The 27,952-nt window shown below is 38.7% G+C and overlaps 1 protein-coding gene across 1 annotated transcript; it reads right to left on the reverse strand.

Annotated features, from left to right (window-relative positions):
* Positions 1 to 382: 382 nt before the first annotated feature.
* LOC135466456 (RNA cytidine acetyltransferase-like) lies at positions 383 to 25,496 on the reverse strand. Its single transcript, XM_064743937.1, has 27 exons — positions 25,413 to 25,496; positions 24,565 to 24,680; positions 23,727 to 23,818; positions 23,323 to 23,494; positions 22,792 to 22,914; positions 22,488 to 22,549; positions 19,082 to 19,196; positions 18,374 to 18,481; positions 17,446 to 17,579; positions 15,142 to 15,235; positions 14,402 to 14,500; positions 13,856 to 13,992; positions 13,178 to 13,320; positions 11,804 to 12,051; positions 11,131 to 11,247; positions 10,727 to 10,828; positions 10,157 to 10,231; positions 9,041 to 9,157; positions 7,736 to 7,869; positions 7,462 to 7,510; positions 6,998 to 7,103; positions 6,125 to 6,232; positions 4,982 to 5,151; positions 4,511 to 4,630; positions 3,536 to 3,634; positions 2,944 to 3,101; positions 383 to 1,993 (listed from the first exon to the last, which is right to left on the reverse strand). The coding sequence occupies exons 2-27, from the start codon at positions 24,670 to 24,672 to the stop codon at positions 1,888 to 1,890; spliced, it is 3,096 nt and encodes a 1,031-aa protein (XP_064600007.1). The 5' UTR covers positions 24,673 to 24,680; positions 25,413 to 25,496; the 3' UTR covers positions 383 to 1,887.
* Between the last annotated feature and the right edge of the window lie 2,456 nt (positions 25,497 to 27,952).

Below are 27,952 nucleotides of genomic sequence, written 5' to 3' on the forward strand. Positions count from 1 at the left end.
TATTTTTATTTTTTATTTGTCGACAAAAGATTTAAAGCTTTATGGTCCTGCGCCAAACGATGGCACAGCCAAATCCTGTCAACCACAGCTTCAGTGCTTTACCCAACAGACTTTCACATAAACCTTGGCAGATGTAATGGGAGCAGCTTTCCAGTGCTTATACTAGCAGTAACTAGTGGGGATTTCCCATTAGCTGTATTGGTAGAGAACTGGCCTTTAGCTGTCGGATAAGAGTTCAAATCCTGATGCAACCAACGTAGTGAAATCCTTCAACAGTAACAGCAGGTTAAACCAGGTATAAGAAAAGAGTAATCAGTGTCCGGAGAAATCAACGCCCTTAGCTTACAACTTAAGGGGAAGAGTTTTGTTAGGTTGCTGGTGAAGGGCTCTGGTGTATTCCAGGCACTTTGGTTTTCTCCAAACATAGACTGGCTGCTGTCATACAAGTGAGAAAATCTTGAGTACCACAAATATAGAAATGTTATCAGTTTGGACAGCATTATTTGATAGCCATGACCAAGGAAAAGCAGCCAGAGGTTCTTGGCAAACTTCCACAAGAAAGACTAATATCTGCATCTCTTGTATATATGTACATCAGGCTGGTTAAAACAAAGAAGAAACTTTCACAGAACAGAACATTTATTTAATAATGGTTTCTTAACCTTCTGTTCAGCAATACCACAATGTTATCATGGTTCTGTTTGCCATACATGTATGAAATCGTTGAATACCACTTTAAATTAATGTCTGTCTTACTTTTCTTTAACTGATCGACTTGGACGATTTCACATGAACATTCGCTCTGTGATGTACTTATGCTGCCTCCCAGAACCAACAGGAGAACACCTGAATGGACCGAGTGGATGGTCGAAGGGAAACCAGGGACAACACTGAACACTTGATTGTCCATTCAAAATTAACATGTGTCATCTGCAATATGTCTCTTTTCAAAGGTACCATATTGTACAAACCAGGGCATCCTACTCCTAGACCTTTTGCTGTGGCTTGAACTGCGTACAGTGTATCTGTGGCAATACATACTTCAACACGATAATTCAGCTTCAGTGATTTGCAGTTTACTGTAAGCACAAATCATTTCATCCATGACGTACGGGTACATTGTTACTTATATATGCATGTACAAAATATGCATATAAATGTACACAAACAATAATCTGAATCTAGAATCTTAAGCTGCTCAAGAAGAGTGAGAAAATTATCAACTCATTAGAAAATACATTCTATAACTTCTTCCACTGTTAATGTTTACATTGCAACATTCCACATGACTTCCGACTACAGCTCTGCAAGCAAGAGATGTTCATCTCACAATGTCTTTACACTCCTCCCACTGTCTACTAAAAACTGCTTGTTCATATGCAACCACTGGCACCCAATTTTTTCCTCAAAAAGCAAACATGACCTGTAGACTAAAACATTAAAGCAGACGTTTATGTCGTCACAACATTTGTACCAGATTCACGCAACACAATCTTCCCATGATGCACCTGTCTGTCAGAGTACAGGAATTGCACATTTACGGATTACACCACTGTCAAATCACTAAACATTCACACAATACATACAGGCAGTTACACAGCTCATCAACAAAGACTTGACCTCACAATTCATCACTCAGTTCTGTCATACTTTCCAATATAACACCTATAGTGGTTTCCGCTTTCTTCACTGTGGGCAGATCATCCAGGCTAGATGATGGAGTGAAGAGTATACTGTGACCAGAAAGCAGGATAAGGCCAGGATTGGTCCAGGCATTTTGCCTCATTCGCTGATCTATGAAATACATGTACATACACATGTTCACTGACTGTTCTGTCAGCATCTTCAACCAGCTTTCTAATGGCCTTTCACAACCATACATGTACTTCACTTCCTTCCTGCCTTGTGCTTAAACTTCTTTCTCTGTTTCTTAGTAGGTCCTGAATCTTCCAACACATCTGTTTGTGACTTTCTCTTTGTCTCCAAATTGTGACTGTAAAAGAAATAACCAAAACTTGTACTGAAGTATATGACTGTCAAATCAATCATACAAAATATGTGAATTTCTCATGGAAAACACAACCAACAACACCTCAGTAACTACAACTCTTAATGACTAGTTACTGCAGAGCAGAACACCAGATTTATACATAATGAAAAGGTAATGAAAACTGGAAAGCAGTGATCCTGGCTTTTTTTTTTTTTTGGCATTGCAAAATTTCTATGTGGTTCCAAATGATTCTGCAGTAGAGACTGTATGTGGTTCCAAATGATTCTGCAGTAGAAACTGTATGTGGTTCCAAATGATTCTACAGTAGAAACTGTATGTGGTTCCAAATGATTCTACAGTAGAGACTGTATGTGGTTCCAAATGATTCTACAGTAGAAACTGTATGTGGTTCCAAATGATTCTACAGTAGAAACTGTATGTGGTTCCAAATGATTCTACAGTAAAAATTGTAGGTCTTTATCAGACAGAAAAGATGTACTTCTTCTATACAGAGTCCTAACCTCTGAAAGCTGATTGCTTTGTCTATCCTGAACTTCCCACTAACATTTTGACACTAAATCAGTCCATTTTGCAGTCTTACCTTTTGACACTAATCAGTCCCTGTTTAGAAGTCACCTTTTTGACACTAAATCAGTCCATTTTGGAGTCTCACCTTTTCACGGTTAGGAGTCTCATCTTTTGACACTAATCAGTCCCTGTTTTGGAGTCTTACCTTTTGATACTAACCAGCCCGTTTTAGAGTCTCACCTTTTGACACTAATCAGCCCCTGTTTTGGAGACTCACCTTTTGACACTAATCAGCCCCTGTTTTAGAGTCTCACCTTTTGACACTAATCAGTCCCTGTTTTAGAGTCTCACCTTTTGACACTAATCAGTCCCTGTTTTAGAGTCTCACCTTTTGACACTAATCAGTCCCTGTTTTGGAGACTCACCTTTTGACACTAATCAGTCCCTGTTTAGGAGTGCCCTTCAGTGCCTTGGACCATGCCTCCTCTGAACCCTTGATGGTATACTGAGTCAAGTCCATGTCTTTTAGCACAGCCAGATCTTTCTTTTTCATTTTGTCTGTCACTTCTTTAGCAGCTTCAGTCTGAAAAACATTCAAAACAAATGCATATAGAGACATCAATGTCAGAACCTCCTGACTGGATATTGCTGGATCAGCTGACGATTGATACGCCTTTCACTTTTCTCCTTTATCAGCCAACACTATTATGGACCTACTATTTATGTAAAATGTACAAAAAGTTATACCTTCAATATTTGTTCAACCACAAGACAGAGACACAGAATTTGACCTCAAATTTAGAACACCACTACAGTTAATCATTGTGCCTGAATCTGGGTGTTCTATTCATCTGAGAAATGTGTTTTCGGTTATCCTACTCTTGTCATATAGTAGTGTAAAAGTGTACTATTTTATGACTTTCACTTGCCTCTCAAAGTGCATTTTGTCATGCAGATTTTCAGGACACACACAGCAACACATATCTAATCCCATGACATTTTCTCACAAGCACTCACCAGTTCCTGATCCATGGCCTGTCCCACAGGTTCCATAATGATCTCTCTCCTCTCCACCAGTTCCGTCTCCACAGATCGCTCCAGGACCCTGTTGAAAGTCTATCAACAAACACATACCAGTTGAATGTACATGGAATCAATGTACACATCAGACAAAGCTGAGGACTTTACTCACCACACCAACCAGTAGACTTGATAACATTTTGACATAGATGATACTGAGTGAGTGAGTGCTTGGGGTTTAACGTCGTACTTAACAAGTTTTCATATGATGACAGAGGAATTCTAAGACTGCTTGTAATGTGCCTCCTTGTGGCAGGACGGATTCCCACCACTCTTTTATCTAGTGCTGCTTCACTGCGACACCTTACCGAAGGCAAGTAAGACGTCCCGCCCGAGCCATTATACTGATACGGGTCAACCTGTTGTTGCACTATCCCCTTTATACTGGACGCCAAGCGAGGAAGTTACAACCTCCTCTTTTAAGGTCTTAGGTGTGACTCGAGCTAGGACTGACCCTGGATCTACCATTCCTGAAGGGGACGTTCTACCAACTGTGCTATCGGGGCCGGTGGATGATTTTAGGATGTGCCTTCACAGGCTCAGTTGGCCAAGTGTTGGTCTTACAGCAGCCTATCGACCACTGACGGATGAGCCTACAAGCTCAAATCTAGCTTATGCTGATTCACTGGTGGCATTAAGTCAGAATCTGACCTGCATGTAGGCCACTGGGCTTTGAATACCAGAATTTCATGTTCCTCCATTTATTAATCTGCCTACTGTTGCATAAGTAATGTGATCTATAGGTACTCCTTATGAGGAAGCCATGCACCACGTTTCAACTGAATACAAGGAAATGTTTTCAAAACAGTCTAAACAGGATAAAAAGAACAATATGTTGAAACATCTCTGAGATGACCTATTTCACATCTCAAGGTTAACCTGTTAGATAGGACTCTTGACCTAATCACTCACCTGTACTAGTTTACGGATAATCCGTGTGAAGAGACCCAGAAGCTGACTGACAGGGAGGTCAAGGTCTTTGCTCAAGTCCTCAATCATTTTATGCTGAAGACCGATCCCTAACAACAATGCCTAAGGACAAAGTATGAAGAAATCTGTGGAGTGAATAGCTAATAAACCAAACAAAATAGAACACCAACACAGTTCACCTCTGTAAAGATTTGCGTTTGAGTTCAGTTGTGTTAATGATTCCAAAGGATCTCACAAAGAAGATTTTACACCTGAAATTGGCTTTACTAAATATGACCGATATTATAAACTTAAAACATTTAATTATGTTTTAATATTTTCTTCTATTTACAACTGTAGTGGTTCAGAGAAATTAGAAATGCAAACACAGGGAGTAGTTACACTGTTTCTCACAATACGCTAAAATGTACAAGTTTTAATGGAAAACTCCAGGTGACTATGCAGGGCACACACCTCTTGAATAGCACTGAGCTGCACATCTATCTTATACAGGAAGTAGAGCTGGCTGAGTGGGGGTAGGAGGTCCATGATCAGGTGATAGTCCACCATATTCTGAGAGTACAGCTCTAATCGCTTCAGGTCATATCGCGTGAAGAAGCTTTCTAGTTCTGATCGGTTAACCGCTGCGAAAAGAGACAACATAAAACATCTTTCTATTTACTTTTAACGAAAATCAGCTATGGAAAATTATTCAGACACATTCTTCACGATTTTTTACTTTAAAGGAATCCAAAAGATGTTATGTTAAAATGTCAAGTTGGTATTTTAAAAACTGATATTTTTGTTTGAGATCTGGTTTGTATAATTTATTTATTTGATTAGTGTTTTGCGCTGTATTCAAGAATATTTCACTTATACGACAGTGGCCAGCATAATGGTGGGGGGAAACCGGACAGGGCCCGGGGGAAACCCACAACCATTTGCAGGTTGCTGACTGACCTTCTCACGTACAGCCAGAGAGGAAGCCAGCATAAGCTGGACTTGAAATCACAGTGAACGCACTGGTGGTTTGTATGATGTGCTGCTTAAAGGTGGAGAAAAGACAAAAAATGACATAAAGTTCAGATGAAAGAGTGTGAAAAGTTATAAATGTGGTCTTCAATATTTTTTCCGATTTTTCCTTAAGAAGAAAAAGACACTTGAAAATAATTTTTGCATGGTTGGTATTTGGGACCAACTTTATTATTTATAGTATTATAGTCTTTGTTTAATAATGTATAAATGAGAGTGTGACACAGGTTTTCTTCTCCTTTAAATTCAGCTGTTAACATAGCACATGCTAAGTAATATTAGTCTAGTGGTAAAACTAGTCTCTGCAAAGGTCAGGAAGACGTAACTGTAACCTGTCTTTCCAGCAGACACTCGGACATCTGCACATGGTTGGATACAATAGCAACAAGGCATGAACCTGCCTTCTTCCAACAATGTCATCCACGACATTGTCAATGACATTGTTAGGTTTTAGGGCTATTTTTTTTTTTAAGAATCAACAGTAGCAAAGCGATTCTCCTACTCAAATGTTTTTTAATAGGGTAATTTAAACAGAACATCATCTATCATGTATCAGATTTTACACTTTTTCAGATAATGACTTACTTTTCCGTTTTGTCTTGAAGCGCTTTTGTTGAAGTATACTGAGAGACATAGATGGTGTGAAATTCCTGAACTGATAAGACAACAACGACAAAAATCGTCTGCGGAAATCTGAAATAGATATTTATACTCTGCATTAATTATTGAACATTAATTCACTTTGCAACAAATGGCTATATATTTACAATCAAGTGTATATTTGTTCTTCTGGACAAAGCCTGGTATGAGAGATGCTGCTTCTCACCATTTTCTTCATTTAGTCCAGAGATATTTTATGTATTATCCAAGATTATACAACACTAAATACTGGGCCTTTCTGGACCACATCACAGTACCATATTTTAATTGGACAGATGTAAATGCAGAGGGGTGCCACATGATTCTGAGATCTCAGCTGAATCCTGAATGCAATCTGCTGACACTAGTTTAATCTATGTCATCATTTTGTAAACTGTACATGGTGTTATTGAGACAGTTTCAAATCCCTTAATACATGTACATGTATGGGCTGTTGGTGGAGGATAGTAGTCACTTTGATTTGGGCAGGTAGGTTTTCTGACAGGTGAGTAATGACAGCTCATACCTGTTTAGTATGAAAATACAGAAAACGTTAAAGTATATATCAAACAAATTATGGTAAATGACCTAAAAAATCACCCATGACGAAGAGGCACATTTTACCTGATTTCGAAAGTTCTATTGATGGTAGATACATCTTTAGGGTTTATTGTTTGGAAGGTAAGATGATATCCTTCTGGATAGATGTCAATTTCAGAACCGGAAGTAATTTTTTACGATATTTATTTTCTTCTAAATACATCACTTTTTGGACGAAATTTTAAGTCATTTACCACAGCTTTTATACTGTATATATACCTTTCCAGAATGCATTCAGCCAGGATTCTTCCATGTTCACTTCCTCTGATGAGTCCTCATTGAGAAGTTTTAACATGATACAGGTGTGCTCTCCTGTCAGTTCATTCTGATGAATAACAACAACAACAGAAAAATATGTGTAACAAATCCTCAACAACTGGATGCCTAATCTGCCTATTTAAATTTCCTATCACATGTTAAGACATCTTGAGATCCACATTTATCTTAAGTCTTCTCGTACTTTGTTTTGGAGGCAAGACTATACGCATATTGTAAATATGTACATGTGTGAATGTAAAAAAACAAGAAATATATATATATATATATATATATATATATATATATATATATATATATATATATATATACCATATACCGAGTGTATGCTATGTAGTGCTTTGAAGCTATGCCTGACTAAATACTTAGAATGGTGAATAACTTCATAAAGTTAGTAATCAACTAACCTGTGTTTGGCGAAGATACACTGGAGTGAAACCAGACTTCTTCCAAAATCTGAAATCAAACAAAATTTCAGATTAGCGAGCCCTCCTACAATGAAATCACTTGATATTGTCATCACTATTGACTGTTTTATTAAACATAACTTATCAGCATTTTGATTTTGTGGTAGAGCAATTTAAAGAACATAAAGAATATCAAACTCTTAATGGATAAACAATCACGAACAATCTTCATATATACAGATATGACTACAAGTGAAGAGCTACATATACATACCTGAGTAAGCCAGCTGTCAATCCATACGACACCCCCAGATAGTCGAGGTTTTCTGCCCGCCTCTCACTTAGTTTGAGTAACAATGGTGGAAGGTTTTTCCTTGGAGCGAGTTTCTCCTGTAGCAAGCCCACCTCCTGCAGAGCAATAATCATACTGTCTACAGGCTGCAACTTTCTCATATACACCAAGAGTGGTAAAATCCATCAGCCATGGGCTCTTGGTGGACGTCAGACAGATTAAAGCACTCCATCTTACCTGACATTCCTCCAGGTGTAATGTTGCAGCCACACCAAACAATTACTGATATTCATACATACAATGCCAGGGCTTGTCTATACATATAAGTTAACAAGTATATATGTATGCTTGGATTTTTACGTCATACTTAACAATTTTTCAGTCATATAACAAAGAAGAGTCAAGAGGTGTGTGTATATGTGTGCATATTGTGTCTTCTTGTAGCAGGGCAAGTCCATCTGACCAAAGTGCAGCAGCCACTTATGCTCAAGACACCAGACATGACACCCCCCCAGTCACATTATAATGACACCCAGCCAACCAGTCCTGTTTCCTTGTTCTAATCTCTCTGTGCTGGGGCTTTTACAACACTTCTGTAGCTGACTAAGGTTGGTTAGTGGGATAAGGGTAATGCAGTCAACTAACATAAGTAGGCTATGAAAACAGCTGACTGCAAAAAAAGTTTGCAAACGAAGTGTGATAACTCGGATGCACTTTTGTGGTTTATGAGCTTTAAAACGACTTTCACTTGCTGATAGAAGCTGATTTGTTCATGATTTCTTCCAATCAATGAATAAGCATTCAAAAATAGGACTGATAGCACATTTAAAGCCAAATTTGTTTGCTCCCAACCACCTTTCGATTTTTGGCTATCTTTCCAAATCTAAGACAAAAAGCTTTAGTCGACAGCCAAATATTTTCTTTGTGAAGCATGGTCGAGTTTGAAGACTAAACTTATCCTTGTAGACTTTTGTGCAACAGACCTGTGAGCACCAAGCCAGGCAGCAACAAGAACCATTTTTAAAGTATGACTGATCCCAGGTTTGATCCCAGTTCTCCTGACTTCGAGTCAGATGCTCTAACCAATAGGCTACCGCAGCGGTCGCAACTATGTATATGAGTATATAACAGAATAAAACATACATGTACACATTTCCATTCTGATATTCATGAAAGAGTTCAGCACTGGCTCTCCTGTGAACATGTTTAAATATTACAATCATCAAATTTTAATGTTCAAAATGAGTCTCATTGATTATCTTTATCATCTTTATCCTTTAATCATACCTGATCTGAAACTGTGGCGATGTGCTCCTGTGGCTCCTCCCCTTCCTCCGACAAGTTAGGTATTTTCCCCTCATAATACTGCTGTAAAACCTGTAAGGCTCGAGTCCCATAGCCCATCTACAACAACAACAGCACTGAAATATAACATTCGAGAACTAGATTTTACCCTTGCCATGTCCACTTGAAGCAAACCTTTGACATTACAACTCACTATTGTACTGTGTGAAATTTCCTTTGACATTAATGACATTATAAAATAGACAAGACATCCAGACAGTTTGATAAAGACTTCAACCTCAGATATGTCAGATGTTCAGATCTAACACAATGTCAATTATTTATTTGTTTGTTTTCTATGTGGGTGTGGTTTTATTCCAAGGTGAAGAATATTTAACTATCAGATATCATGTTTATAGAGGAACCTGAGCAGAATCTGGCTGAACCAACGGCATCCATACCCAGAACATGTATGTGACAAACCTAATGTCCTTCACAAAGACTCAGTCTAAACAGTGAAAGCTGGATTTGATTGATCGATTTATTTATTTGATTCATGTTTTATGCTGTCCTCAAAAACATTTCACTTATACGAAGGTAGTCAGCATTATGGTTGGTGGAAACCGGGCAGAGCCGGTGGGAAACCCACAACCATCTTTAGGTTGCTTGCAGAGCTTCCCACATACGACCAGTGAGAAAACCAACATAAGCCTGACTTGGAGTCAAAACGATCACACTGGTGACAGGATCCTGGGTCAATGTGCTGTGCTACCACGACAACCACTATGCCACAGAGCAACCATGCTGAATTTGAACCCGCAGCCTTATTGGTCAGAGGGCAATTGGCTGTGGAAGACAATCAAATGAACAAGTAAGGATCTGTTCACTTACACAGAGATAAGATATAAGATTTTAATACAACAAACATGATCATTAGTGATTACTATATTTTTTTTTCAAGACACTTGTACAAGACTTTCCTGTTTTTTCCCCTTTCTTTTTTTCTTTTTCTACATACTTTCCCTGTGTTACACTGGCTTAACTATCAACCTGCTATAACAAGGTGACACTGAATGAAGTGTGCACATTTTGTGATCATTGTTCCACAAAACATCTTACCCCTTGATAGTCTGGATGGGTGGCAATTCTGACTACTCTGGCCCCCGAGAGTCCCGGGAAATCATTGTCCTGAAACTGTACAAGAGACCCAGGTGTTTTATACAATCATGTAAATCATGCAAATTATGAAGGCATTATTCTCTGTAGACTGATAAAATTGCACTTTTTTTGAAACCCTGAAACTGGCCAATACAGCCAATGCAGTTTTGTCTCCAAAATCAAATTCAAAAACAGGCATAAATCTCACTGAAGTTGTTCTTTAATATGTAAAAAGGCTGACGAATCAGGATAACACTGTTTCTTATTAATGGTGAGCATGTGTTGATAAAACTTCGCAGAAACTGATAGACAATCTAAACATATTTTTCTTCTAGAAATGAGTCTCCAAACCAACTAAGAAACTTCCCAGCCACAAAATGTGCAAATATGTAAAAGTTTCACCTGTGAAAATTAAAATTCATACTCTTTTATACACAGTTTTCAATGGTCTTTCTACTACAGCTCAGTTCATTTTTAGAGTTTCTTTTCCTTGAACACTGTAACACTACCAGGTTAATTACAAATGCCTACCTGTTGAGAAACAGTCCATGGTATGAGATCCCCTGCTGCACGCTGCCCTCGTGATAAACTGTTCATTATAGTCTGCTTAGAAATCTCACCTTCAAAACACACCTGAAGCAGAACAACTTTCACCCTTACTGTATCTCCCTGTTACAATATCTACATGCATGGTATCAAAACTCTGCCTTTCAAAGAAAGAAGGAAATAATAATAATTACCCTGATGAGTTTGTTTCTGGGAAGGCATCCAAGTGCCATTTTTCACTCCCCATTGCAAATATTTAAGCTTAAAAAATGCTGGGAGAAAACCTGTTTAAAATTTTTAAAATAATTTTCCATTTGTGTAAACTGCATTTTGATATGCATTTCATCAGAGAAAAGTTTGAGGTATGAAGACAAAGGTAAATGACACACCTGAAGCACACAGAGGACCTCGGGAAGCCCCTGCCCTGAGGGATCTACAGGACCTAATAGCACAAAGATGTGGTGGGCGGGAGCATCAGATAACATCTGCAGGTCATTCGGGCTGTTCTGTAAACAAACGCACAATCTCTCACGCTTATTTTTCCACACTGACATACATATGTAAACAAATACATCAGCAGCACTGGTTTCATGAAAAAACTAGGAACACTGACTACATTAAAACAATGCAACTGCAATGCATTTTCAGACGAGATAAACTGTTATTGTACCAGGGCAAAAGCAGACCACAGAATGGGTGATACATTTTAAAGACACATGTCTGCAAGCTTCAGAACATCATTTGACTCACAAAAAGGACTGTTCTATGTTTGCAAGTCAAGACAAAAAATCTGTTGGTCAATTATTTACTGTGCTACATGTATAGGTATATACTGTTTGGCCCCCTGTGAAACATTGCCCTTTGTCAGGTACACCAAAACTCACTGGAGCTGGATTTGAACCTGCATCCTCAGTGGTCACAAGCAATTTGGCCTTGATCAGAGCCATGCAGCAATGAGCTGGCAAGAGACCCATTGCTTATCCTGTATTACCTTGGTACACATGTACATTCCAATTTACCTCATTTTTGTCCAGGCAAGGAGTGAAGATAAGATTGACTTACTTTATAATGTGAGGCAACATAGAGTGACATGATTCTCTGTAGGAAGGCCTCCGACGCCTTGTGATAAGAGAACAGAGTGTCTCGGTTCACGTAATATAGGTCACAGTGTTCAGGGAGGGGACAGCCAGACGTTATCCTGGGGACAGAGGTGGCATCCAAACACAGCAGCGAGTTTAACCAGCTTTCCACTGGGTCACCGTTTGCATAACGGATAGAGTCTGTCAGAATCACTTCATGGAGGACTCGTCCTGAGAAACAACGGTAAGAAACGACAGTAAGAGCAAAAATCACCACAGTATTTATTCATTTATTTAACTGGGCTATTTAACGTCATTCTCAAGAATAAGTCACTTATTCCATGGTGGTCATGTTTATGGTCAGAAGAAGTTGGGCAGAGACTGGAGTGAGTGCTTGGGGTTTAACGTCACACTGGCAGAGCCTGTAGTGAGTGCTTGGGGTTTAACGTCGCACTGGCAGAGCCTGGAGTGAGTGCTTGGGGTTTAACGTCGCACTGGCAGAGCCTGGAGTGAGTGCTTGGGGTTTAACGTCGCACTGGCAGAGCCTGGAGTGAGTTCTTGAGGTTTAACGTAGTACTGGCAGAGCCTGGAGTGAGTGCTTGGGGTTAAACATCATACTGGCAGAGCCTGAATAAACTTCCCCATCATGTTTCAACCTCTTGACAAAACACACAAAACAATTCATCACAATATATATTACAAACACATAGATGTTATTCTTTAAATTTTTAAAAAATTTTATAGATAAAAATGTTCATGCATCTATTTTTGATTTTTATTTATTTTTGAGATTTATTTTATTATTTATATTTTGAACTCATAGAGTCCGCATTAGTGACAGGAGCTCCTGGGTCTTTGCACCATGCCGGTAAGCTGACCACCTTGGCCACTGAGGCTCCCAGAGTTTTATAGCCAGATGTGTTTTCTTTCTGTTTAAATGTGACTAACTTTCATAACAGCCTCCATAATTACCTACTCCAATCAATCAACATGCACGCTAATTAGCTACTCCAATCAATCTACATGCATACTAATTAGCAACTCCGATAAATCTCCATGTATTCTAATTAGCTACTCCAATCAATCTACTTGCATGCGTATTAGTTACTCCAATCAATCTGCATCCATGTGCTTTTGGTGTGAAGCAAAATTTGATATTTTAGTCATGCTAAACACAATATTGGAAAAGTAATTAAAAACAATAAATCCTTTAAATTATGACCCTCTGTGACTTTAGTAACTTTAGACTACAGCTACCTTCCCATTTGAGGATATCACAAGCAGTCAACAGTTTCATTCAGATAATATGACCTCACTGGTTAAGGTAAAAGCAGAAAAACCAATATAAATAACTGACCAGTAGCAGATATGGTGGAGTCAGTGTTCCCCCCCATCTTGGCAGCTTTTGCCACCTCAGAGCTGGCAGTACCAAATGTAGAGGACTGAGCTCGTAGCTGCTGTACCAGCTTGAGGGACAGAGACCGGCCTGTACCTTCGTACCTGTCAGTCAGAAGACAAGAAGCTGCTGATTTCAGTGGTATTTTACCCATAATCAAGACAGTTTTAATTAAGTGACATGATTGTTGGTTGTTGTCCTTATTTAAATTAGCAGATAAATTTTGTATCTGCTTCAAACCATCAAATTTTGTGATAATAAATCATCAACTTTAATATGTCAGCTTACTTCTGTACGTTGTATATCTCCAAATATGACTTACTATAAATCTTCAACTTTTCTGACCTCTAAAGTACTTTGTCAGTGGAATTCATGCATACAATTATTATGAAAATCACACTTACGATGTAAGCGTTACAAAACTGTGGAAATTATATTTCTACAACCCAGTTCAGTTCTCATAATGTTTCAAATTATTGGGAAAAAAAAGGTACATGTACATGGATAACACATTTTTTTATTCTTTATGAAAACTCCGCTGCTTGTATTTCAAACAGCTCAGATTTTTTAAGGAAGGCTAAAATGAATTGATAAAAGCTTTAAACTTGAAGTATGAAACTTTTAGTATTTGCAACTGACCCACTGATTGTTGAAGACATAAACACAAGGTAAGGCCCGAGCAAACTCTTGACCAGGGGTAGGGGAATTGCAGCCGCCTCATCTATACACACCAACTCTGCCTGACCCAGCTTGTGGGCATCACTGGGGTGGATGTACTGAAAAATCACACACAACTATAGTTGGCATCAAGAGACAAAAACAAAATGTGAAGAACTGCAATGTAAAGAGATTTATGATTCTTTTCTCAAAATTGGACAATCACAGTTTAATGATGTTTTGAATTTCATGTATAGGTCAAAAAAAAAAAAGAGAGAGATCTTTAGCTTTCCTGGAACAGATGTGCACTACACAAAATGGAGGAGAGAAAACATTCTCCAGACTGTCCATATTCCTAACTGCAAAGAGTGGAGATTCCTGACACTGCAAGGTACAATATCCTGGTACCAATGTGTTTGACTGGCATACGTTAGAATTGTGTCACAGATGCAGCTGTTGCTTTTGTGATCTGAAGTGTTTTGTCATACACAAAAAATGTTAACTCAATGTGCACATGAGGACATTCACCTGGATTGTCTGTCGATGTTCCCTGAAGATATTTACTCTGACAATCGCTTTGTTAAACTCTGGGTTTGTAGACTGGACTAAATCGTAATCCAGGTGTTCCTGAGTGTACAAAATAGAATATCAATATGAGTACAAGAAAAGTGAATGTTGACTGTGTCAACAACTGTACCAGGCAACAATCACATTCCTAAAGGAATAAAACTTTATTCATTTAGGCAAACAGAAAACTGTTTGCTCAGATATTAATGTCCACTGTTTTAATATAATTTGAACATTTAAACTGTCTTAGTTTGAGTGAATATCTTTTAGTATCAGAAAGCAACAAATTCAATTTATCTTCCTACAGTGAAACAACTTTATATTATTAATGTCCAGTATAAATACTGGCTTGGGCCGATCACAGTGGTCCAATCAAATTTACTGTGAGTAACTGGGATACTTTTTTCAGTGCAAGGTATGTTCGTGTTTTGCTGAATCAATAATTCACTTGTCTGACAGCAGATGTTTCCATGTTACTAACAGCATACTAACATAATACTAACTCATGTATTACATGATCATGACTGCAGCTGCTTTCCTTAGTATTTGAAAATTAAACAGGCTGATATTAAACTAACCTGGTATTCCAGGGCATCAAAACCTTTAAATATAAACTAACCTGGTATTCCAGGGCATCAAAACCTTTAAATATAAACTAACCTGGTATTCCAGGGCATCAAAACCTTTAAATATAAACTAACCTGGTATTCCAGGGCATCAAAACCTTTAAATATAAACTCAAACAGCGTCTTCAGATTCTCAGGACTTGGGGCAGTGACGAAGATGTTGGAATACCTAAAAACAAGATTGATTTGTACAGGCGCTACCTATATATTTACTGAGCCTGGCATGCAGTTTTTTTGCACCAGCAGCTCATAGCATCTGTTTTTATATATGTAATAATGACAATCAAATTCAGTAAGGAAGCAATGTTTAAATTGTTTCAAGTATCAACTTGCAGGGTTGAAACCAGAAAATTTTCTAGAGTCCTTTTCTAGAGGCTGCGGACGAGGAGCCGCCCAGGCCCCGAAGCTCCCGGGGTCTAGATTGCTGGAGATGCATTCTCAGCCATTTCTGGCAACCTGAGAGACAATATCAGGGGTGCAAGTTTTGACAATTTTGTACATAATAATTGCTGAAATTTTTTTCATCAGTGCAACATTTGTGAGACTGCAGGGTTCTCTGAACAACCCTTTCAGCAAAAACAAAAAATAAGTACCTATGTATCAACTAGGGGTGGGTATTGCCCCTAAAATCGTATTGCGATATATTGCGATATAGGAAAACTGTATTGCGTTATATGACTAGCTACAACACTTAAACAGAAGAAAAATAAAGCAATGCATAAGACGAACATTTTTTGAAAGTCCTACAAAAGTGATATGGCTTGTATCAAGATAACTATTAAATGTTAGTACGTTTTCTTGGAATGTGAGAATATGTAACTGTTGTTCAGCGAGTCATTTTAATTGGGTCAACTTTAAGTAAACATTTAACTAGTAAATGTCACACTCAAATATTTATTTCCACTGTAGAAATATACTTCATAATTAATAAAATTGCACTGCAAAAATAAATTCAAAAACTTTATGATGTATATATATTTTACAAATGTTTAGAGTGAGCTAAACATCAGTGATTCATAGAAGTCCAAATTTTACGAGCAGAAACTCAAAAAAAAAGTTTTTTGAGAGGGTATATAGAGTTTAAAAAAATTTGACCGGCCAATTCGGAATCCAAAGTGAGTTATGAGTATGAAATTTTATGACACCACCAAGTATTGGATTTCCAAGATTAAGGATTCTTTGCATTTCATACACAGAAAGAAAAAAAAACAAAACAAAACAAAACAACTGCAAGATAACCACTGTGGGTAATAACATCCTTACTAACTACTGGCAGGGGTTGGATTTGATCTGGTACAAAAGCCTATGCAGCCCCGACTGAATTTGCCACGAAATAGTGGGCCAAATATTGACTTATTACTGAAAATAAATACCTCTATTGTCGTAGCATATAGATTTAAGGCTTTTCCCTTTTAAAGTCGCCAATGAACACCAACAATCAACATTATTTTAGAAGGACACATAAAAAAAATCGGGGTAAATCTTGAAGTGACGAAAAATGGACACTGAATAATGTCTTCTGACACCACGGATATCTCCGAATGAACCAAAGGTAATGATTGTAAACCTCACGATACGTTCCCGTTAGTTTGGGCTTACTTATGGTCATAAATTAAAACATTTACCTGAGGCGACAAAAGTAACACAAAAATCTGTTTTGATTTCCCACAACATTTGTTTGACCTCCTACAATTTTTATCCATTTGATTTCCTAGAAGAGTTCGTTTGACGGACACAACTAGATCCTGTCCTCATCTCTGACTTCTATTATGACATTATACTTTTATAATATACTATTTTGTTTACAGTAATTTTTACTGCAAGGGCTATTACATCTCGCAAAAAAAAAAAAAAGTACACTACATTTTAGATAAATCTGAACAACATACATGTTGATCCTGCACTGGTGCAAAGACAAATGTCTACCAGAATATTTATACGGTACCCAATCACTGTCGTTTTGCATCTCTCTTATTGTATATGACAACTGACAGAAGACACTAACACCCACAGGTCTTCTCCTGTGAATCCTCCCTCATTATCCCTGTTCATGATGACAATAGGTAGATGATGCTTGTGCGGCCATTTGCGAAGCATATCATTCATTGAAGATCTTTGCCTTATTGTGAGAAAGTAATTTGCCAAAGATCGATGATTTACACCAGGCATTCCAGCTTCCTCCATCCATAAAACTGGTCACTGTTGCCCAATTGAAAAATTCTTAAGTAAGGCATTAAACAACAATGAAATACATAAATCAAAGACAATCTCTCACATTTTAACCTTTACACGCTGTACATATTTTTAAACAATAGCATAATAAGTTTCCTTAATATTAGAAACAGTTCATACCAACTCAACTCTGTTGAAAAATCTTACCCAAACCCAACAGCCGTTGCCATGGCCAGACCCAATGCTGCTGATTTACCCCGCCCTCTTGCTGCTGTCATGACGACAGTACTCCTTAATGTTTTCTCTGATATAGCTTCCACAAACTTCAGCAACGCTTTTGCCTGGAAAATTCAGAAAAAAAAATTTGCTATAAAATGACAAGATATCTGAGACAACAAACTGTATCTGCCAATGTTAACATAATACAGAACCATTAAAACATTATAAAAATTGCTTTCTTGATGGGTTATCTACAGCCAATGTTAAATGGTTACAAACATAGCTGAGTCAGTTTGCATACAGTACAAGTATTTGTTTGAGCTGCACATGTCGTATGACCTCAGAGAACTGTTAATATAGTATGCCTGTGAAAGGAATATTTCACTCTGGAGACCTAGGCTATTTTTACGCTACATTTTCCACACCTATACCCACACCTAAACACAGTACTGTACCTTTCCTATCCAGAAATGCTGATGGATGAGGAGTTCAGGAGTGGACACTGGCAAAACTAGGCTGGGGTTAACTTAACTGCTCAACCATTGATCACTGAAGAAAGACCTACTGTCCGAGAACATGGCAAAAAAGCTTCTTGCTGTTTTCCAATGTGTATTTATCCACCACTCCCCTCTCAAATAAAGTCTACCTTAATGTCTTTTTTTGGATTTTGACTGCTACTGGTTTCGCCCAATTTCATCTTCTATTAAATATGTGTGCTTTGAAATACAAGGTTATAAGGTGTTTAGTTTCATTTCTCTGAGATGACCAACATTTTTAACACAATTTTCTCCCTCAGCTGACCATTCAAACCATAAGACTGGTCACAATTGCATTGACTGGGACAATGGGGCTTGCATATGGTTTTCAACAACAGTCAAATAAAATAATAAACAATGCATCAGTCCACTCAGCTAACCTGGTCAAGTGTCTTACAGCAGTTGATCAGTCCCCCCACAGGCTGTGTGTCCTGTAAAGACTCTTTCAACTCCTTTAATTCCTGCTCCATTGGAGTCAGTCCATCCTCCTGAAAACGATTTGATTAATCATAAGATTGATTAAATGACTGAATATAAGAAACAATAAGGCTTTATTCACGTCTACATGTCACATGCTTTGTCACATATTGAGTTCTGAAGTCTACATTCAACTATCAACAATCCTATCTTTCAGGTGAAGAAATTTCATTCAAAAGTACATGTACAGAATATAAAGGGTCGAGGCCAATATACAAATATTACCATTACTAATAATGTTAAATTAATAATAATATTCAACCCGAAAATCACAATTTGTAATCAGATTTCCAAACAAGCAAGGCAAATTTATCCCAAACAAGTAAAAGAAAGTTTCCCAACATGGACATTGTCCCTCACATCAGACGTTTCCCAAAACATGGACACTGTTCCTCACATCAGGGGTTTCCCAAAACATGGACACTGTCCCACACATCACAGATTTCCCAAAACAAGGACATTGTCCCTCACATAGGGGTTTCCCAAAACATGGACAACACCCTCACAGGTGTTTGGTCAATGCTTCTGGTTACACTCCACACAACACACAATTTGAATTGCTTCACAATAAAAGCCCATTTCAGTGTACAAATCTACATTGTAGTCCTTACCGCTGATCTAGGGGCGACAGGGGTGAGGCTGTGCACATGAGAAGATAGGGGCAGGATGTTGAACTGGTCATCTATCACCATACAGTTCTTACAGGTGGACAAAGAGAGGATAAACCTAAAACAGGACAAAAATACAAGACTAACTGCCAAGTTTCTCAGTTTATTGATTTATGGGCTTTTAGGCTGTACTCAAGAATAATTTGTTTTTATCATGGCAGTCAGGTTTAAACATGTAAGTGAAGGTAACCTCCGGACACACATGACAACTTCTGAACAAGCCTCCAGACACACCTGACAACCTCTGAACAAACCTCCGGACACACCTGCCAACCTCTGAACAAACCTCCGACACACCTGCCAACCTCTGAACAAACCTTCGGACACACTGAACAAACCTCTGGACACACTACACTTACCTTAACAAATCTTCGCACAAACATCCTGACACATCTGGCCAGTATGAGGTGGGCTCAAGTTCTGAGTGTTTTGTGTACATGTAGCCTTGAGATAATAGTCTCTTTGCTGGTTTGAAACCATTTGCTGGTTTGGCCATTGACTCTCACAGGTGTTTCCCAAAACACAAACATTGTCCCTCACATCAGAGGTTTCCCAAAACGTGGACATTGTCCCTCACAGATGTTTCCCAAAACATGGACATTGTCCCTCACAAGTGTTTCCCAAAACACAAACATTGTCCTTCACATCAGAGGTTTCCCAAAACATGGACATTGTCCCACGCATCACAGGTTTCCCAAAACATGGACAATGTCCCTCAGATAAGGGTTTCCCAAAACATGGAAACTGTCCCTCACAGGTGTTTCCCAAAACATGGCCACTGTCCCACACATCAGAGGTTTCCCAAAACATGGACAATGTCCTTCGCATAAGGGTTTCTCAAAACATGGACATTGTCCCTCACATCAGAGGTTTCTCAAACCATGGACATTGTCCCTCACATAAGGGTTTCCTAAAACATGGACATTGTCCCACACATCAGGGGGTTCCCAAAACATGGACATTGTCCCTCACATCAGGGGTTTCCCAACACATGGACATTGTCCCTCACATAAGGGTTTTCCCAAGACATGGACTTTGTCCCACACATAAGGGTTTTCCCATAACATGGACACTGTCCCACACATCAGGGGTTTCCCAAAACGTGGACATTGTCCCTCACATCAGGCATTTCCCAAAACATGGACATTGTCCCACACATAAGGGTTTTCCTAAGACATGGACATTGTCCCACACATCAGGGGTTTTCCAAAACATGGACACTGTCCCTCACATAAGGGTTTCCCAAAACATGGACACTGTCCCACACATCAGAGGTTTCTCAAACCATGGACATTGTCCCTCACATCACAAGTTTCCAAAAACATGGACATTGTCCCTCACATCACAGGTTTCCCAACACATGGACATTGTCCCTCACATAAGGGTTTCCCAAAACATAGACCATTGTCCCACACATAAGGGTTTTCCTAAAATATGGATATTGTCCCACACATCAGGGGTTTCCCAAAACATGGACACTGTCCCTCACATCAGGCATTTCCCAAAACATGGACAGTGTCCCTCATATCAGGGGTTTCCCAAAACATGGACATTGTCCCACACATCAGGGGTATCCCAAAATTTTCATTTGTGCAAATAACAAAAATATCACAAATATTTTCCCTTATTTCTGAATCCTTTTGGTAACAAATTTGAAGCAAATGAAGTGTTATCTTTGTGACTGGTACAACAATTATCTCCCGTAATATATTCATAAATCATAAACTGCATCAAAGAAAGTTCAGCACGATGTGAAGCTGTACATTCTAATGTTAAGCTGTACATTCTAATGTTAAGCTGTCCATTCTAATGTGAAGCTGTACATTCTAATGTGAAGCTGTACATTTTAATGTGGAACCCTTCATTCTGACATTCAGGTCACGCTGGCTTCCTCTCCGGCTAACAACCTTCGGAAGGTTGTGGGTTTCCGCTGGGCTCTGCCTGGTTTCCTCCCACAATAATGCTGGCCGCCGTCGTATAAGTGAAATATTCTTGAGCACAGCGTAGAACATCCATCAAATCAATAAATAGATAAAACATGGGGGCCTCCTTGGCTCAGTTGGTTAGCGCGCTAGCGCATCGTAATGACCCAGGAGCCTCTCACTAATGCGGTTGCTGTGAGTTCAAGTCCAGCTTGTGCTGGCTTCCCCAATCAAATAAACACCAATCAAATCAATAAATAAATAAATGCATTCTGATCTGGAGCCGTACACTTTGATGTTGAGCTATACATTCTTATGGGGATCCCTACATTTTGATGTGAATCTGTACATTTTGAGGTGAAGCTGTACATTCTAATGTGAGGCCCTATATTCTGGTGTTAAGGTTTACATTCTTACATGGAGCCCTACATTCTGATGTGAAGCTGTACATTCTGATGTGAAGCCCTACATTCTGATGTGAAGCCACACATTCTGATGTGAAGCCCTAAATTCTAATGCTAAGCTGTACATTCTGATGTGAAGCTGTACATGTGGAGCCCTTTATTCTGATGTGAAGCTGTATATTCTGATGTCAAGCCATGCATTCTGACATTAAGCTGTGCAATCTGATGTGAAGCCTTACATCCTGATGTGAAGCTGTACACTGTGATGTGGAGTTCTATGTTGTGATGTGAAGCTGTACATTCTGATGTGAAGCTGTACATTCTGATGTGGAGCCCAACATTCTGATGTGAAGCTGTACATTCTGATGTTAAGCTGTACATTCTGATGTGAAGCTGTACATTCTGATGTGAAGCTGTACTTTCTGATGTGAAGCCATACTTTCTGACATAAGCTGTACATTCTGATGTGAAGCTATACTTTCTGATGTAAAGCCAAACATTCTGATGCGAAGCCATACATTCTGACAGGAAGCTGTACATTCTGATGTGAAGCTGTACATTCTGATGTGAAGCTGTACATTCTGATGTGGAGCCCAACATTCTGATGTGAAGCTGTACATTCTGATGTTAAGCTGTACATTCTGATGTGAAGCTGTACATTCTGATGTTAAGCTGTACATTCTGATGTGAAGCTGTACATTCTGATGTGAAGCTGTACTTTCTGATGTGAAGCCATACTTTCTGACATAAGCTGTACATTCTGATGTGAAGCTATACTTTCTGATGTAAAGCCAAACATTCTGATGCGAAGCCATACATTCTGACAGGAAGCTGTACATTCTGATGTGAAGCTGTACTTTTTGATGTGAAGCCGTACATTCTGATGTGAGGCCATACTTTCTGATATGAAGCTGTACATTCTGGTGTGAAGCTATACATTCTGATGTGAAGGCATAGATTGTGATGTGAAGCTGTACATTCTAATGTGGAGCCCTACATGTACAATCAACCAAAAGTTACCACCTTTCATTGAATCTGGCAACTACATCCTGATGAGACTCAGTTCTGAACCGTGTGTGAACTTCCTAAAACAAATAAAATCGAAATCAGTATTCAAATATATAAGAATTTATACTTACAAGAAAACTGCCATGATAAAGTCTGGAAGAAGTGGGCAAAATGAAGGAGAAATCATGTAGTTATTGCAAAAGATAAAGTCATGGTCAATAATAAAAGCATCGTTTCAGGGCTTTTTGCTCATCTACTGCCAATTTCTGAAATATTTTATTTCCAAACAACTTCCATATAAAATAATGTTTCAACTTACCATAGTCATGGTGTAGAGCTGTTTTAAGGACTTCATCGACCTTAACAGAATGAGTATAACCCCTCCCCCCTCCACTGTCTCAATGGAACGTGCGAGGAGATTTGGAGTTAATGCTTCAAAATCCTTAAATGGAAAAAATGGACAAAACATTGTCTATAAAGAAACTGCAAAACTGAAACTGCAACAGATTTTGTCCAGAATTTGAAGAGCTTAAAATGAAACTGTGAACCACATTGTAAGACACACACTTGTACATGTATATAATGAAATTCAACTTTTGGAATTCTGGGACAAATTCTCCTAAGCTGATGACAATTTATGAAATCAAATGAAACCATTCAGTAGAAATCAATTAATCTAACTGATATTTGACATTTCTTCCATTGTGAGAAGCTTGGGAAAATGTTCACCTTAGCCATAGCCAGCGAAATCCTTTTTAACAACCTCATGATAATTCCATCAAGTGACCTTGGTGGTTTGAGCGCTGAACATCTTGATGAACAATGCCTTCATCAACGCTAATTTCTTTACCTGTAAAATACACATGCCATAGGTGTTGCCCAGAATCTTGTGGGTGTCGGCGTAATAACAGTAGCGAATGTCTGTAGCAGAGATAAACAACTCAAAGGGATCATCCTCCTTCACATCGATTTTTCCCATTTTTATTTTCTTCTGCAGCTGTTTCATTCGCTTCTTCCTGTGACTGAACCAACATAAAATAGCAGGAATAAGATTAGCTTCATAAATAATACGTTATATGCATCTGGAAGGATTTGATTTCCACTGTTTTGTCATCAGCATAAGGGGAATGTTTATTGTTTACTGATTATGATGCCATTCTCCGTCCACGCTATAGCCATCACTGTAAATCTATAACACTATTCTCATTTACTATGTTTTACTTGTAGAATATTTATTTTTTTTTTTTGCTTTACCTGCTGAATCCCAGCTCTTTCTTGTAGCACCACAGCACTGATGGTCTCGTCTTTACCACAGCCTTTGACAACATGTGATGCAAAATGACGACCTAAAGCAGGGAACATATCTATTTAATTTGAGTACTGATGTCACTGGTCATCAGCCAATCATACATGTAGCAATGTTGTTGATAACAACTCCGCAGAATTTCATATTTTCATAATTTTGATCTGTTATAATTCACTGATCGATTGAATTCATTCATGATGCAAGTCTAAAGAATAAGATGCATCAGTATTTCAGAAGTCTCACAAGTTCATGCAAGTTTGTTGAGACAAGGTGGAGACTTCAGCAAACTCTCATGACCAAATGATGTGATCTTGAGCCTCCAGGCCTGGCATTGCAAGATGCTTTTTCGGTCTAGCTAATAATTAAAATCATGCCTTTTAGCTGGGTTAATTTATGAGAGCCCCCCACTATATCTAGTCCAATCCCACAATAACTCAAAAGACTCCTGAAATGCCAATTCTCCTTATATTTCATTTACTGGAAGTTTTATTTATGGAATAGGGGAACAGGAATAAAGCTGGAAGAAGTCACCATATTTCATCAGGCAACTAATGCCATATTACATAAGTGCCTGAAAACACACCTCACAAAAAAGGTCACAGCTGAACGAGTGAGAACTGGACTTGAACACACCACCTGATTGGTCAAAAACCTGTAATCTTCAGAATTTTCACTGCACAGACAACTAAACCAATGAGAAAGGGCCCAATATTATGAGTATTTGTTAAAAAAAAAACAAAAAAAAAAAAAAACAAAACACACACACACACACACACCCTTCCTCACCTGATCTCTTCCATGATCTCCAATCACCACAAACATTGTCCTGTGTTTCTGTGCCACACCATTCTCTATCAGGACACGCAGGCGATTGTCAATTTTCTTCCGAACCATTTTATTCTCTGAGAATAATAAAAAATTATAAAATATAAAATACAAGAAAAGGAAAGCATTTTTTATTTACTATATTAAAACACTGAACATTCAGAGACAACGTATTATGTACGACTATACTGAAGTTTTGGTTCTAAATTGACCAGAAAACTCATGGGAATGTGTGAAGACTAAATTTGATTTATGTTGATTTCTACGTGCCTTTCTGACGTCGTCTTTTTTCCCCACAGTGGCGTGTTTTTACTTATTTTTCAATGGTTTCAGATTGGATTGGGGAGATGTTTGATTTGGATTGGGGAGATGTTTGATTTACATTTTTAAAAAAGCATCAGAGCGACATTCTTCACAATATTTGGTGTCAAATGATACTATCTTCCAAGAGTGTTCTGTCGCAGTTCATACATTCTTGAGTATGTTAATTCTCATTCGGTGTGAAAACGTCTGGATTCAAACTTCCATCAGACTGCAGGCTGGATGTCGAATGCCTCCAAAAGACATAATAAATGAATTCATTTTCTCCCCTCTAACCCTTAGAAAGTAAAACAGCACATGGGTACTTCAGCCAAGTTGACAGCACCACGTGTAAGGTTATAATTTACAACAACAACCCAGCTTGTAAACATGCTTCATAGGACAGAAGATACAAAACATTTAGTTAAGCAAGTTGCCGCACATCAGCCTTTAATACAAAAAAACAATGATTCTATGCTGCCTTGTGCGATATACAGGCCATGACCTACCTTTAAAGTTTAAAAATTAGCAAACGCAATGTTGTGAAGTGTTCGTTCCTACCACATGGCAGAAGGACTTCCCCAAACAATGTGTAGGTCACTTCCGGTTATGAAAACGAGGCTGTACGGATTCCCCCATTCGCGCGTCTGCACGATTTTTTTTTTCTTTCTCTCTTTCACTTGCAGGTTCAGTCTGAGTGCGGATATCAGTCACATCCGCGATTCAGTGATAACATTCACGTTTAAATATCCACCATGAAATTTAAATGATTGGTCATACTGGACATTATGTGCCGTTTATCTGTCACTTCAGTGGACACCACGCCACGCTGCCTGATGGATTGTGGGTTCCGATCCATCAATAGTATTCAAAGCACTCTTGGGCTATTGTAAGGTGTTTGATGAGTCGCATTTATTCTTTTGAAATATCCTGAAGTGTCCCGTTAAACCTCAATCCAAGCTATCAACATATAATAGGAATGTATAATGATATAAGATCTGATAATTAATCTTCTGAAGAATTAGCCAAATGTATGTTCCTCTAATATTTCTAAGAAGTGTGATTCTTCATCAGTCAGCATTGTGGCGAGTATAGCTAACTCTACTGCCAATGTGTATGACGTTAAAGAATAATCAGTCAGTTTGTTCACTTAGCATACAATGTAGGGTTCAGTTTCAGTACAGCTTGTAGCTCTGCAAGGCTGTGATTACGTATACTATCACAGCCCTGTCTTGTTCTGTAGGGCTGTGATTTTGTATACTATCATAGCCCTGTCTTGTTCTGCAGGGTTGTGATTACGTGTACTATCATCTTGTTTTGTTCTGTAGGGCTGTGATTACCTATACTATCACAACCCTGTCTTGTTCTGTAGGGCTGTGATTACGTATACTATCACAGCCCTGTCTTGTTCTGCAGGGCTGTGATTACGTATACTATCATCTTGTTTTGTTCTGTAGGGCTGTGATTACCTATACTATCACACCCCTGTCTTGTTCTGTAGGGCTGTGATTACGTATACTATCATAGCCCTGTCTTGTTCTGCAGGGCTGTAATTACGTATACTATCATCTTGTTTTGTTCTGTAGGGCTGTGATTACATATACTATCACAACCCTGTCTTGTTCTGTAGGGCCGTGATTACGTATACTATCATAACCCTGTCTTGTTCTGCAGGGCTGTAATTACGTATACTATCATCTTGTTTTGTTCTGTAGGGCTGTGATTACGTATACTATCACAGCCCTGTCTTGTTCTGTAGGGCTGTGATTACGTATACTATCACAGCCCTGTCTTGTTCTGCAGGGCTGTGATTACGTATACTATCATCTTGTTTTGTTCTGTAGGGCTGTGATTACCTATACTATCACAACCCTGTCTTGTTCTGTAGGGCTGTTATTGCGTATACTATCACAGCCCTGTCTTGTTCTGTATGGCTGTTATTACGTATACTATCACAGCCCTGCCCATTAGTTTACCTTGAACACCCCAGTATTTCCCTTGCTGGCTTCATTACATTACGGGGCCTCCGTGGCCGAGAGGCTTAGCACGCCAGCACGGCATAATGGCCGATGAGCTTCCCACCAATGCAGTCGCTGTGAGTTCAAGTCCAGGTAATGCTGACTCCACTCCGGCTATACGTGAGAACGTCTTCAGCAACCTGCGGATGGTCGTGAGTTTCCCCCGGGCTCTTCCCGACTTCCTCCCACCATAATGTTGGCCGCCTTCTTTAAGGAGAATATTCTTGAGTACGACGTAAAACACCAATCAAATAAATAAATAAATAAATCATTAAACTATTGCAGTCCGCCAAACAATGTGTCTGTCCGTACTCATAGTCATCTCAACTTTTGGTTCCAGGTAAGTGCTATCATAGTAAATCCACACAAGCATAAAACTGGCCCGGTGGAAACTGAATAAATTCCGACTCCAACCGCTGTGTTTGAATACAGAGGTGTTGAAGGTATCCTAAGCTTATGGAAGAAGACAGGGCTGTGATAGTATACGTAATCACATCCCTACAGAGCTGCTCAGCTTGATGATATAGTTACATGATCCATTGCTTTATAGCATCGCGTCATCGCTTCCCAGTATCGTGCCATTCCTTCCTGCCAAATCGCACAAGGCATTAATTATGACCGGCGTGATCGAAGTGGTGCATTGTGACCTTTATTTTCTTTTTCCATTAAATATTCTTTGTCGAAACACTCGACGATGGCATGAAGAGATGGTCGTTGTGTCATCGTTTCTTATCTTCATGCCATCCTGTCATCGCACATGTAACATCTCTTCGTGTTGGCATCATTGAGCGATACTACCATAAACCTGTCTATTGGGTCATAAAACTGTAATGGCAAAACTTGTTTGAAAGATAAAACAAGAACAAGAAAATGCACGTCATATCAATTTTACGTTTCGGTTCTAGTGGCATTTCAACAGTAATTTATGCACTGTGATAATGCAGAAGTGAGATTTTGATCAGTTCATGTTGAATGTCCTACAAGTGAATTTCTTGTTTGTCTCCACGTTTCACGTTGAACCAAATATTTTC

The sequence above is a fragment of the Liolophura sinensis genome, chromosome 6 (genome assembly GCF_032854445.1).
Source record: "Liolophura sinensis isolate JHLJ2023 chromosome 6, CUHK_Ljap_v2, whole genome shotgun sequence".
Taxonomy (NCBI): Eukaryota; Metazoa; Mollusca; class Polyplacophora; order Chitonida; family Chitonidae; genus Liolophura; species Liolophura sinensis.